Source organism: Motacilla alba, chromosome 4 (genome assembly GCF_015832195.1).
Source record: "Motacilla alba alba isolate MOTALB_02 chromosome 4, Motacilla_alba_V1.0_pri, whole genome shotgun sequence".
NCBI classification, from domain to species: Eukaryota; Metazoa; Chordata; class Aves; order Passeriformes; family Motacillidae; genus Motacilla; species Motacilla alba.
The window spans coordinates 58,838,805-58,853,301 of NC_052019.1; the positions used below are offsets into that span (position 1 = coordinate 58,838,805).

General features: G+C 39.9%; 1 protein-coding gene across 9 annotated transcripts in view; it reads right to left on the bottom strand.

Moving 5' to 3' along the window:
• Nucleotides 1-14,497, bottom strand: part of WDFY3 (WD repeat and FYVE domain containing 3) — a 155,346-nt gene that overhangs the window by 94,049 nt on the left and 46,800 nt on the right. For all 9 annotated transcript variants that reach the window (XM_038135829.1, XM_038135836.1, XM_038135834.1 and 6 more), the window contains 2 exons: nucleotides 10,137-10,347; nucleotides 2,923-3,046 (listed from right to left, as the gene is read on the bottom strand). In XM_038135829.1, the coding sequence (XP_037991757.1) occupies nucleotides 2,923-3,046; nucleotides 10,137-10,316 (304 nt within the window). In that variant the 5' untranslated portion in view covers nucleotides 10,317-10,347. The remainder of the gene's footprint in view (nucleotides 1-2,922; nucleotides 3,047-10,136; nucleotides 10,348-14,497) is intronic.

A 14,497-nucleotide genomic window follows, 5' to 3' on the forward strand; every position in this document is an offset into this window, starting at 1 on the left:
GAATATCCTCCAATTCCTCCCCTAGCAACTTTAGTTTAAAGACATGCTGTTAGAATATCTGCAAAATCACAGAACCACCAACTTCACCCAGAGTATGTCTTTAGAAAAACACATTAAATGAAAGTGTGCTTCCTCTCCAGTCAAAGTAGCCACTAGTAGCCACATTGGTTCTACCAAGTTTCAGCTGTGCCTGTCCCTTTTTTCAGAAGTCTTTTTTCAGAAGTCTTTTTCAGCTCTGAGACAGATGCACTTGCTCCCAAAAGAAAAGTTCATCTCAGAACTGAGACTATACTAGAAATAGATGTTTGAACATATATTTTACATAGTACTACCACAACTTTTTGATCAATTCAAACACAAAATCTGACTTATTTGGGACATATGCAGCAGCTAAAAATCTCAAGTATATACAGCTATCTCATCCATGACCCCACCATGTTCTAAACAGACTAGACAGTCCATGGCAAGGGAAACTATTCACTAATCCTCATAAACAGTTACTGCTGTCACCAGAAAATCACCCCTGTTGTATAGCAAAAATTATCTTGAAACCTTCAAAATAATTTAACTCAGATGTAACTGCTTATTTTTTCTTACTATCCCTACCAGAGAAATAAGGCAGTTGAAATGCAGCTGAACACACAGTTACAATGGCAATGTTCAGACCCTACTTAAGACAGGGTGCTGGCACAGTTACTACTGAATCACAAAACACTGTTCTGAGAAAACTACTATAGTCTGCCAAGAATAACTGAGATATGCCTCCACCATGTCAGTCATTACTCACATAGCAATTAGCATAAATATTCAAAGGCCTGATGAAAATAATTGCCCTGTGTTCCATTATCAGATGGAGTAGGAAAAAAAAAAAAGGAAAAAAAACCCCAAAAACTAAACCAACCAACCAACCAACCAAACAAACAAACAAACAAAAAACCCTCACAAAAAACCCCCAAAACTCCAAACAACCAAAACATACTGACAGGCAAGATTTAACCATACCACATTCTCCACTGTAAAATACTGCCAACACATTTACAGAAACAAGTTCTTGCAAAATTTCTTCCCTGTCATAAACTATCAAAAGTTGACTTTTGATTGTATGGAAAGCTTATCTCTAACATAGGCTCAGCTATTTTGTTGACTTACATGGAGCACTTCACACCATCAGGAATTTGCACTTGTATATTACCAGAGACATTTCCTGCATGTTGTTCCTACGGAAGTTTTTCACTTTTAAAAACATGCTAGGAGATATAATTACCTGTCAGCAGCTATTAAGACATGTTATATCTTTTTGTTTGTGATACAAAAAGAATGGGGATTCTAAAAAATATTATGCAAAAGTCTTCACAATCCACAGACAGAGTATGAGGTCTTTAATCTAAAACATTCTAAAAAAGGCAGTAATTTCTATTTTTTTTTTTAAATCAGCATCACAGGAAGTGTGTATCTAGCCCTAATCATTTCAACACAGAAGTCTACAAACTGAATTTTAACAGCGCGTTAATTGGGTTATTTCTGAAGAGGAAACTGCAACTCACTGGTCCCACCAAGAAAGTCACAATCCAGTTACACAACATGGACCCATCAGGCTTTCTTGAGGTCTAAAAAAGGTTAACTGACCAGAGTAATAGCAATCCTGGTAACAGAGGATAAATGACTGCTTTCTGTTTTAACAGAAACATTGGTATTCATTACATTAAAACGCAGAAGAGCACCTTTTTAGTCATTGTGGTCAAATTTCCAAGCGGGGTGGAAAACATGAAAAAGACCAAACCATCACCATCAACAAAAATCTACCTCTGACTTGTGAGGTTTTAAGAACTGGATTATCTTGGAGCAATAAGCAGAGATACGGCTGAAGTAACACACAAAAATGGTTATTCCCCACAGAATCCAACTGACTAGCAGGCATAACAGATGTTCCCCAGGAAATAAGGTCGAGCGAACACCTCCGTTCTGCCAGCACAGCTGCTGGACACTTATTTCCCCCTAATACTCAAAGAAAAGACATTTTGCGCCTATTTACCCATAGAGAACAGGTTTTGTCTATGATATCTGTTTAGCCATCTGGAATGTTTCACTGCTTCACTGTTAGTCACTCTACTTAAAATGGAAATATATTGTAATTGGCACACTTTGTGACTCCTGACTTCCTGCACAATAATTTTCAGAGCCTTTTCCAGTCCTCATTTACCACCAAATCCAGACTGAGAACACAGCACAGATCTTAAAATTATCTAGTAGGCAAAGACTTGATACTTCTTGGAAGCACTCCTCTTCAGAAAAGGAAGTCTGAGACGAAAGATAATGAAACTGCCCTCTTGGTGCACTGTCCTCAGTTATGCAACTGCCAATACAACATCAGGTTCTGATACATTCAGGGGTCAACAGAACCAAATCTCACCCTGACATTTAATAATCAGAGAAGAAGAGTCCACTGACATTTTTCTAGGGCTGGCATTGTTGGTCCGAATGTGAGACTTGCTGTACTTTCACATCTTGTTAGCTTCCTGGCCAGCAGCTAATTTAAAATGCATAGTTTTGGAATGTTAACATATCCAAGTGACACAACACACCACCAACAGGCACCTCAGGCAAGATACAGCAGCTGTTCACATGCATGTTCTTGGCCTTCTTCTCCTAGCAGGTCATGCAACTCAGTTCACACCTCTCTCTCTCTCATCTGTGGAAATTTTGTGGAACTCAGCTTTCTCCCTAACCCATGGAGGAAAACTCTCACCTCTTTCTCCTCTCTCACTCAGAACAAAAGAACAAAAGACAACACATTTTCATTGCTAAAAATTCAGTTTCTGAGCCTGCACAGCTGCTCTGAATGGCAGCTCTTAGTATTCTGACTGATCTGAAAATCGTGACATACAGATGTGGAAAAGGCCACCCTTGTGCCCCATGCAATACCTGTGGACTTATTTGATGCTCTCCGTCGAATTTCAGTCACCATCAATCGTGACACTTGAGTAGTAAACTGCAGGAGGTCAGAAAATTTCTCGGTCATTGTACTTGGAGGAGCATTTCCAAACACCTAAACCAAGAGAAAAATGCGAGAAGGATGCATTAAAATAATTCCGTTTACAAGAATCAAACTACCATGTTCTTTTGTGAAGAAGCACTCCTATGAAGATTACAACTTTTTCTTTACATGCTTCAGCATTCATCACTGCACTGGTTTGCACAGTGCACGCTCTAAGATATGTTCAGGGCTGGAATTCAGACCTCATTCAGGGAGGTAAAATCTGATGAATGGAGGGGAAAAGTGAGTTGTAAGTTTTCTTGCAAGATGAAAACCCTGCAGAGCCCCAAAAGACTGAGATTGCACTAATGGGGTAAAGAACCAGACCAAATTCTCCAACAGGACTTCTGTTTTTAAGATCAACTCCTTTACTATCTACTAAATATAATGACACGTGTAAAGTTTTTTAGAATTAGAACTGCCCTGTTATGTCCTTCTTCAATAAACTGACAATACCAGGAATCTCCCATATTGCTGATATCCCAAGGACTTACTCTTCTCTTTTGAGATCCTCCTGAACACAACAGCAGGCTTTTTTTTAATGAATTGTCACTTAATTCTAGTAACTTATTCTTCATGATTAAGCATTAATTTTGTTATTAAATAATTGTAGATCACATATAACAGGAAAAACTGTGTTAACTCTGTGGTATTACACTAAGCTGTGGAACACAATCTCAAAATGGATTAGCTAGTTGCTGCAGTAATTTACTCTTCATTCAAGACTGCACAAAAAGCAGAGTCTTTCCACATTTCCAATGTAAAACTTGCACTCAAATGGTCACAATAAACCCACGATATTCATTATCAAACAAAGCATGCAATCCCAATTAGGGTATCATCACTTGTGCTAGCGCTAAAGAAACAGAATAGCCTGCTCAACACCTGAACAGTCTCTGCTCGTTTAAATTTTTCTCCCTTACAGATATTTATGTAACCTTCAGTAGTGCCCCTGATGAGCATAAAAGATGACAGTATTTTTCTAGGAAAACCTAGGTTCAACAGGTTACACTGGCCTCCCAGAAGGAGGATGTGTTCTACAATAGTACACTTGATTTGGACTCAACAGCTGCTTCACCCTTTTCTTCTTTCTCTGGGTGACCCAGTTATCCTATTACAGCTGAACTGCTGACATACTTGGCTGAGGTCATTCTCAAGTCCAGGGGCATCCAGTGAAATCCATTATAAAAGCCAATAGGGATGCCAGGTAATTGTGGTGCCAGCTAACCTTGGGACCCCTAAGTTACTGAAGAAGACTTAAAAGGCAGAAGGAAAGAATAACCTTTGTGAAAGTTTGACTTCTTACCTCCCTTAGTATCAGTTGCTCTGGCACATGACAAAACAGTCAAACATATTTCTCCTGTCTACTTGCATTGCAAAGTCATGATGAAATGGAGCCAGAAATACAACATTGAAATGGAACACTCAGTTTCCTCAAAATAAAAAGTAATTTTCATCAAAGTCGTAAGTATTTCTCATACTGGAAAGATCAACCACCATTATCATTACAGCAAGCAAATGGAAGACCAGACATTACAGACAGACGACTGTTTTCTGCAGACCAAGAAATACACCCCTCATTTGAATTACAGACTACACAACATGCCTAGTACAGACAATCCCAAGTTTCCCTAAATATTTCAGAAGACCTCCTTTTGCAGTTGTCTGCATCAGCTCCCAATTCATCCAGGAGCCCCTAACTTCCACAAAACTGTAAGAAGGGAAGAGGGCCTTGAGGTTTGCCTGCTCACATAACATAAACAAGATTATCTAGACCAGAATGCACATTAGCATCTTGTTGTCACTAATTGTTTAAAGCTCTTTCACCCTGACCATGTGAAGAGGAAAAACTATTGGCCCTGTTACCTGTCCTGAGCTTGCTCAGATTTGTCAGCAGTTACCAAGAAACGCAGAGAACTCAGCTACAGTAAAAGGTTAAGTGAGGTTAAGTGGATTTTAATTAGTTGCCCCATAACCAAGTTTGCACTATGTAGAATAAACATCTCCATTGGACATTTATATACCCTTAGACTAAAAGTGGTAGTAAAAACCAAGAACAGGATGTTACACATTTTAGCAGTAAATTGTCTTTTTAATATGGAAAAGCAAAGCTCTTTCAAGATAATGTAACAATGTACCACTTATTCAAAACCAGCCTCTTCATCATTCCATCCACTTTTCTCACATACTGCACAAGCACTACCACCAGGTTGGTAGAGCAGTGCTTCCACAAACTCACTGAACTCTGAAAGGAGCCTTTTGAGTACTCTTCCAAGGGGCCAATCTTTTCTTAATTATGGACCAATTTAGCTTTTCATTACTATGTGATTCATCATTTCATAAGCCTCCCTGAACAATGAAGAAAAAGAAATGGTCTGTAAACCCACTTGTTACCAGAACTAGCAAGATGGGTTTTTTATCCACAGCAGGTTTGACACATGCTCTATCTATAAACCAAACTTAAGAATGCTTCAGCTCTGCTGAATTTACTGAATAATAATCCTCAAAAAAAATTAAAAGGAAATGAAGCTGCATTTCCCACAAAACTTGAGATACTTCTAATGAAAGAAAAAAACTCAACCCTAAGGCTGAGCAAGAAAGTCTTAAGAGCTCCTGGCTACCCTGGTTGTTTAACTGGCTGCCAGCTGCTGACCACTTGGATGCCTCTGGGAAGCAGAGTTACCTTCTTCACTCTAGACCTCTGCACCCAGCAAAAATAATGCTTCTCCCAGGACTCCTTACTGCATTTTGTGTACACACACACACACACACACACAAACGCAGATTCCAGCCAAACACAGGCAGCTCCCACTTCCAACAGCTCACCACTCTAGTATAGGAGACATTCTGGACTACACATAAAGGCATGGCACAGAAGTTTTGATCTGAGCTTCCCAATTTGTTTGAGTTTCTCCTCCTAACACAAACATCCAATCTTATGACAGAAAATGCTTTTATAATACACCATCATAATCTTTGCTTAAAGCAGTCACAGAAAGAGTACTCTATAACACTTCAAAATCTTCAACAGAATAAAGATAACTATGGAAAGTAACTGATGGATGGATTAAGATTCTGATTTTGAACAAAGTTATTAACTGATCACTTAAAACTTCTGCAGCTAAGGATTATGTTTGAGAAACAAGAAAAATTTTAGAAATGAACTTTTAATAATATTTTAGTATTTCCTGGCAGCAAAAGTGTCCCTTCTCAGAGAAAAGCTGTGTCACCATTTTGGAATGAACCAAGATTTACCATATCTGCCACTGAAAATCTCTTCCAATACTCTTTAGAAAGTGAGATTTTTTTCTTGTACTATTTTTTATTCCAATCACAGTTTGTCTTGCTGTAACCTTGTATTGAGTTTGAAAGACAGTTGTCTGCTAAGGAAGGCAGGAGACTCCCCTGAAATGGAAAATATAAACCTCCTGCCTCCGAATTGCTATAAATTTTAAATTAAGGGGCTCTCAGGAAAAAAAAAAATATGGGAGCAGGAATAATAGTTCTTTACTAGGGAAGAAAATAAAAAGATAAAATAAACAATGCAGTAAACTAAAACAACATTGACAGAATCAGAGCACAACCGGACACCCTGTTGGTCAGGGTGTTGGTAGCAGTCCAATTGGAATTGTGGCTGCAGTCCTCCTGGAGTGTCAGGTGTGGTTCTGTTGCGGCAGTGATCCTGTAGAAAGGTGTAGTCTTCCTCTGAAGATCCAGTGGAAGGGGCAGCTGTTCCTCTGGAAAAATCCAGTGGAGAAAAGCCATACTGGTGTTCTAGAACCTCAAGCTATATCTGGGTAGGAATGCTTGGTTCTTCTCTCTGGGCGGAGCATCTCCCAATGGGATGCTATAGTTCTTATCAGTCATGCCGTGACATTCAATAGCCTATTATCAGCAGATGTCTCCCCGGAGGGAGGAGTGGTTGTGGAAGAGATAAGCAAAATTGCCCACTTAACAGAAGACAACTGCCATGCAGATGGCAAATAGAATACAATTTACTTGGCAATCCAGGGCAGCTACTAAGCTAGCAGGATTGTTCTGAGACAAGCTGTACCATCAAGAGGTGACACTCCAGAAGACATAAAACTAGATAAGCTGAGGAAGCTACAGCAGACATCACAACTGTTCAGCCTCTTGAATACAGGAAAAGAATGCCTTTACATGAAATGCAAGGAAAAATATCCCCCTATAACAGAGACAAGATGAGATCTGACTGATAGGGGAAAATCAGTTTCGTTTGGGTTACTACCCAGTTCATCAATGACTGATAATAGTTATCAAGGTCTGCAAGAAAGGAAGGGAAAGAGCAGAAACAACACCAGCTTTCCTCAATATGCCAAGCTATGATCCAGATTTTAGAGACTGAAAAGTGAAGTGACAACATCTGGCAAGAGCCTGTATTTGTGGCACAAAAGACAGCTCCAAGAAGCTCACAAGCTCAAAGCAGGTAGAGCTTGAGGACAGTGATGTTAAAACTAAACAAGAAAACGGGGTGGGGGGGGAAATGAGGAAAGAGGAAGAAAACAGTCAGAAGTAGGACTGAAAAACAAAACATCTGGCAAACATGTAAGAATGCGCCTTCAGCACCAAATTCACTTTAGTAAAGAACGGTACAAAAGAGTCTCTAGGACTCAGAGAAAAGAGCCTATAATCAAAACTAGATGGATTCTGCAAAGAATAGAGACATGGGGAACCTGGGGGAGGAAAAGCTACTACAAAAAAGGGGAAAACTGAGGAAGAGCAGCCAAGATGCATTCATACAAATAGCAATCACAGAAACCATCCATCTGTTAAAAAATATAAATGATACCTGAGAGTACTTAAGAGCTAATTTTCACGAAGTAAGAAGAAAACTCGGGGCTACTGATTTGGTTTTCAGAATGCTTCAGCACATGAGCTGAAGTCAGAACATAAGGTGCAAAGACATGAAGTAACTTCAACTGGGCTTCAGGAGAGTGCAGAGGAGGAGCTGAGAATTAGGACAAAATGCAGAAACAATGGAGAAATTAAAACTTAGATTTTTTTCCCCCTCAGAAGTCTAATTGAAGTCTTTCCTTAGATTGCTATACATGCATTGCTACACTAGTTTTACTTAAACCCAGTAATATCACCTCTGCAATTTCTATAGATATAACGCTTCTGCCAGTAGATACCACAAAGGCTAAGAAATAATTCTCCTCCACTTGCACATCAGAGCTAAGTGCTGAAGAAGCTCAAGTGGGGGCATTCTATTTTCCAGAAGCATCAGCCTCATGTAACCACCAGAGGGAGATTTCTAAGCATACCTGCATCAAAAAAACTTTCATGGGCTCAAGGCAAGATTGAGACTCTATTGTGCTAATTTGTAAAAACAAATCAAGAAAGTCCATAACTAAAAGGCATATAATCTAAGAAGATAAATTAAAGAGGAGACATATGAACTGAGCTTACTTCTCCCAAACTCACACAACAGGTTATCAGTAGAAACGAGACCTTGGGCAACAGAATGGCATTCAAGTGATCCATCCACTAAAGCACACTACCTAGTAGACTGAAAATACTAGTAATACTATGTCTTGACTAGGATTAATTTTTGTACGTGGCATTGCTGTAGTTTAACCTCAACTGGCAGCTAAGCACCACGCTGGCCCATTGCTCTCAGGTGGAATAGGGCAGAGAAACAGCAAGGTAAAAGGTAGAAAACTCATGAGTTGAGAAAAAGACAGTTTAATAGGTAAAGCAAAAGCCACGCAAGCAAGTAAAGCAAAACAAGGAATTCATTAACTGCTTTTCATGGGCAACTGTGCCCGGCCTTCTCCAGGACAGCAGGGCCCCATTGTGGATAACAGTGACTTGGGAAGACAAATCACTTGAACATCCCCTCTACCTCCCTCTGCTTCTTGCCCCTGTTTTATGCTGAGCCTGACATTGTATGTGGGGGATGATATCCACTGGGTCAGCTGGGGTCATTGAGTCTCCTCCTAGTTCCATTTGCACTCTCAGCCTCTTCACTGGTGGAGTGGAGTGAGGAACAGAAAGGCCTTGCCTCTGACAAAGCACCGCTCAGCAATAACTAAAACATCCCCATATTGTCAGCATTATTTTCAGCACAAATCCAAAACACAGCCCACACTAGCTACTATAAAGAAAATTAACTCTATCCCAGCAAAACCAGCAGAAGCATGCAAGCAGCTCAGTGTCTAACACCTTCATAAGCCATACTTCCCACAAAACAGCCTTTTAGTTTTTGGATTATTCCAGTTCTCTGAGGTAGCATATACAAGCACAAATCTATCACCCAAAAAGTAAAGAATAAGAGCACACAGTGGGGAAAAAACCAGAAAGTTAGATGTGTACCTACTGGTCTTTCACGACTCTTAAACTACCATCAAAATTATTATTCACAATAACCTGGTGGGGTAACTGACTGATATAAGACATCAGGAGGATTTAGTTCCTATTAATTCCAGGGACAGTTGCCACAGTTCTGCCTCAAAACAAAATCTCAGTGTCTAAGTACAAGGGAGTAGTGAAATATGAATGTCACAGTAAAAGCGGCTATTATACATTCCCTACAAATTGCTTGCTCAAAATCTCCCTTGTTCATGAATGGAGATCCAGACTCAACACATAGAAAATGGCCTATAAGGGTGATGAGAACACATGAGAAATAAAAATTGTTCAGCTCATGTAGCCTAGAAAAATCAAGTTGACAGGACATATTACAATTGCTATCTCTAAATATGCATCAGTACAATAAATGCAAAGAAGGGAGAAGAGCTATTTAGACTCAAAGACAGTGCTGTCACACAAAAAATGTGGGTATAAACTTGCTTGCAAAGTTTAGGTTGGAAATCAGATGACTGTAATAGCAGTGAGCACTGCAGAAAAGCTGTCAGACCACATGCATCTGTGGATTGCACTTGAGAAAAGTGATAAGAAAAGGAAAACTCCAAAGGTAAGTTCATCCCCTAACAAAAAAACTGTGTGAGGATAAGGGAAAAACTGAAAGGATGCCAATGGGAGAACACCTGTTGTGCTAGAACCAAAAGGTCTTGGGAATACAAAATATGAGCAAACAATTCAAATAAAGAAAACACTTCTTGCAAATTGCATGGCTTACCCTGTTGAACACAGGTAACATCATGTAAAGTTTTTCTTCCTGCTCTTTCTGGGTCATGTGCCGTGGAGGATGACAGAGCTCCGTGAAGAGGCGACGCAGATGCATCAGGCCCAGCGCGTTGTCCTGGGGGCTGCACTCTTCCTGCCGGGGCCGGCCCATGATCCTCTTCACCATATTCATCTTGGCTGATTTCTGGAAGCTCCCTTGTATCCTGTTCAGAAAGGAAAAGGAACTTGCTGAGTACAGGAGACTGAGCCTCCACCAAAGCCTTTAAATACGTAGCACCCTCCTTCATGGTATGTACCAGGCTGGAGTTAAGGGCATTAGCTAATTTTACACACCAGACATTGATTAGGAGACTTTAAAGCCAACAACTTAAAAGAGCAGAACATCTGATATTCTCCAGCAGAAAGCATGGCTGGCCAGGCTTTGAACACTGCAAAATGCTTTGGTAATTTTTATTGGATGAGTTTTACGATCCTTTGGTGCACATCCCACAGCATTTACAACGGTGTTATCTACATAATGCAAAATATTCTCACATTAATTCTAGAATAAAAACAGTACTTGAAAATCTGAAGGGAGGAGAGGAGAGGATGTAATCCCAATTAATAACCTTTGGGTTTTTTTTCCCCAGAAGTAACCAAATTCCAAAGCAGATACTACTTCTGGAATTATTCCAGAGTTGTCTCTGACTGTGTTTCTCTCTTATTAGAAAAAATTCTAGTGTGGGCTCCAGGCAATGTAATCTGAAATATATTGTACATAGAAGCTGAAAGAATTTCTGTGACTTATTTTTGCCTGTCCAAATCCAGTGATATTTTATCTGATAATCACAGCACAGATTATGGGAAGAGAGCTGTCAGCTCTGGGTCCTCCAGCATTTGGCCCAAATCTTAGATATGTGAAAGAGAACAGTGAAAGAACAGTGTTGTATTGCTACCTTGTCCTGTACAAATATTTTGACTGATCTTTTCTTTGTTTAGAATTAGGCCTGCAGAAGAGAAAGCAGTATACCTACACCTTTTACTATAAACAAAAAGTATCTAGAAAAAAAAGTGTTCCTATTCCAAGTGAAAGCATCAGCACAATCCTCAGTCAGTTGCAACCATCACATGTGATCTGAATTTACCATCAAGGCCTGGCACACCTCCTAATGTCAAAAATGAAAATATTCCAGTATTTTCAGTAACAGCCACTTCACCTGCTCACAACTACTTGTTTACAGCACATGACAATCAAGCACCCTGTACAGTAATTAAGACAAGCAAACTCAAAAGTTAGGGAACACCAGTCTTGTAAATGATTGTAGAGCTTGAATTTGGCCTGGCTCTGCACATGCATTGCAGTAGAGTCTTAAATTGAAGACTCACTTCCTACAGTCTCCAGAGAGCCTCCTGCCTCTCTCACCAGATGCTTAATGAGCATCTGGTTGGAATTTTGTTACTTCATCCCTCTGAGCATGATGCTACACTTTGGTTCCTACAACCTGGACTGAAAGGCTGCTCTGCACACCCAGCAGTGCATTTCCCCAGGGTCAGAATGCATCACAAGTAAGAAAGCAACTTCCTTTGACAGATATGCCCCACAGCACAGGCACTGCAACAGCCTCAACATCCACACAACGAACACACATCCTCCCTTATGCTAAAATTGATGATGTCTAATAATACTGCATCTATTTGAAGATGCTTTGGAGAGCAGCTAATCCTTCAATCTTGCAATGCTTGAATCTTTCTGCTTGCTTGCACTGCATCCCTTAGAGACCAGCTGATGTCCTTCTCCTCCCAGCTTGTGATCTCAGAGCTAAACATCCAGTACACCCAGATGCAATTAGAGGGCAGCTCCAAAAACCTCAAGAGGAGTTTTGTGGAAGTGGCAAAGACAGAAACCTGTTCTCAGCCCAGGAGTCTCTTCCCTGCCTCGCATTCTCTCTTCTAGCATGTACATCCCACTGCTGCCCCACATTCTTTACTACACAGCCCTGAGGAGTTTCTTCCCCCAACAGGTCCAAGCAGGCACACTCTTCATAGGGAACCTGTGAGTTGGACATTGCAGCTGTTAGGTGTTTGGCTTTTTTAAACTGAGGAAGAAGTTAGAAGTTATTCTGAAAAAGCAAACTAAGCAAGTGGGAGTTCGATGATGCAGCCCCACCGCGACAGGCAAGTAGTTTATCAAGAGGGTTGAAGCATTTCAGCCTATGGTACCCACCTTCCGCTACTAGAGCTAAAAACATGAATTAATGGCAGTTGGAGAGCATCGTGTTCTGTATGGACCAAGACGAAAATAAGATACTTGATGAGTAGATTACAAACATGCACAATAAAACCACTGCTCTAGTAATAAACATCACAGTTTTCTCTTAGTGGTAGAAGCAGAAGAATCTCCACGTGAGGAGAAATGAAGCAAGCAGTGAAAGCACAGCATAAGCATCCTCACTTTAAAAACTGCCCTTTGTTTTTTTTCCACAGGCTGTCAGATAGCTGCACATTTCCCCATGAGCATAAGTGAGGCTGACCCATTTGAGCAGCTCTGATATGAAGCCATTCACCAAGGTTCTTCACTTCTCTGTTAAATTTATATGGGAATCCCACAAGATAAACCCATGAGATTCTCCAGAAGTTTCACAGGAGTTAGTGTAAGAGCTAATTTCTACCCTTCAAAATATTTTAAAGTGTTTTCTACTGTTAGTGGAAGCTGTTGGAAAAATGATCATAAATTACGTTACAGAAAATACCAACAACTTACAAAGCTCAAAGACAGATACTACAAGAAAAACACAACACACACACATAATCATTAACACGAGTTAGGGTATGATAATGTATGGGTAATACTACTACAGCTATCAAAACATTTGTGAAGAAAATAGTAGACAAGACAGAAGCTGCATGAGACACACTCATTTTCACAACAGCTATTATAAATCTAAGCTCTGCATCTAGCTCCAAAAGGATGTTATTTAAATAAGCAGCTAGGTAATTAACTGCTTAGTAATTACAGTCACAAGTGCCTCTTTCTCCAGGCACTATACTGTCATTACATCAGCAGCTTACCAGTGAAACAGGAATCAACTTCTCTCTTTGCAGATTATAATGGGACACCAGTACGCAACTCCACCCCAACTATCTCAGGAAAATGAAATTTAATTCTTCTTGCTATAATCAATCATAGAAGTCCATTAGGATCAGTAAATTCTACACCTGCTAGTTCCCTCCCCACTAGGTCTGTTACTTCTTTCCTGAATTTCAGGTTCCCTACCCATACAATGAGTACTAATATTCTGAAGATGATTCTGATTCTGAAGGACATTGTCTGGCCTTCAAAGGAAACAATAAAGAGCTGTTACTGGCTAGATACACATCCATTTTTGCTTAGAACTGAGCAGGAATAAAAAATTCTCTTTGTAGACAAAAACATCAGTAGGAGGGGAAGCGAGGAACACAGCTACTTCCTCCCATTCCCTTTTCCCCCACCAGTCCTGCCACCAAACACAAAACAACGACTCACACACAAAGAAAATCATGCACAACCAAGCTGTGTTGATGAAAAGGATGCCATGATCTCTCCCTGACAGACTGAACTGGCACACATGCCTTTGGGGATTGTTGCCTGGTAAGGGAGAGCCTGAAGTAAATCTCATATTCTGCCCTAATAATAACTGCGCCTATTCCCATACTATGATTTCCTCTTGTTAAATAGTCAGTCATCTGGCTGAAACAGGAACTATTTCATTAAGAAATCCCCCCAACATGAAAACACCACCAACTTCCACTCCACCTTTTAAGTATTGCTCAGTATCATTAAGGAAGTTAAGGAAGGTGCGCAGGCAAGGATTTGCAAGGTCACGCTATTGTCTCAAAGTCATGACTTTTGCGTGTATGGTTTGGCTTTTTTCCTCTTTTGCACTGAAAAAATTCAAAATTTATCTTGAGCAACCTTATGTAACCACCAAAAAACAACCTTGACTTTTTTAGATGAACAGAAGAGCTAATACTGGTCTGTTTCTATAGTTTGAAGAGCTGCTTACAGAGGTTTCTCAATTCACAGGGTAGTATCCAAACCTGAGAATTTAGTGCAGCTATTTTTTACTTTAACACCTCTAAGAAACAAACTAACAAAAAAGCCTTGCTATCCTTATTCAGGACATGTTTTTCCTGTTCTCTAAACTCCAGTCAGAGGACAGCTAAAGATAAAATTTTTCTGTTATTTGCAATATTAGAAAGACTATTCTTATGCTCAATCTGACCTTAATGCCTTGAAATCTCTGCAAAAACAAAAATTCCTAATGCTTCAACAAATATGAAGAACTTTAGTAATTGTTTATTGAGAAAGAGAAAGATAAAGGTATAAAACATGGA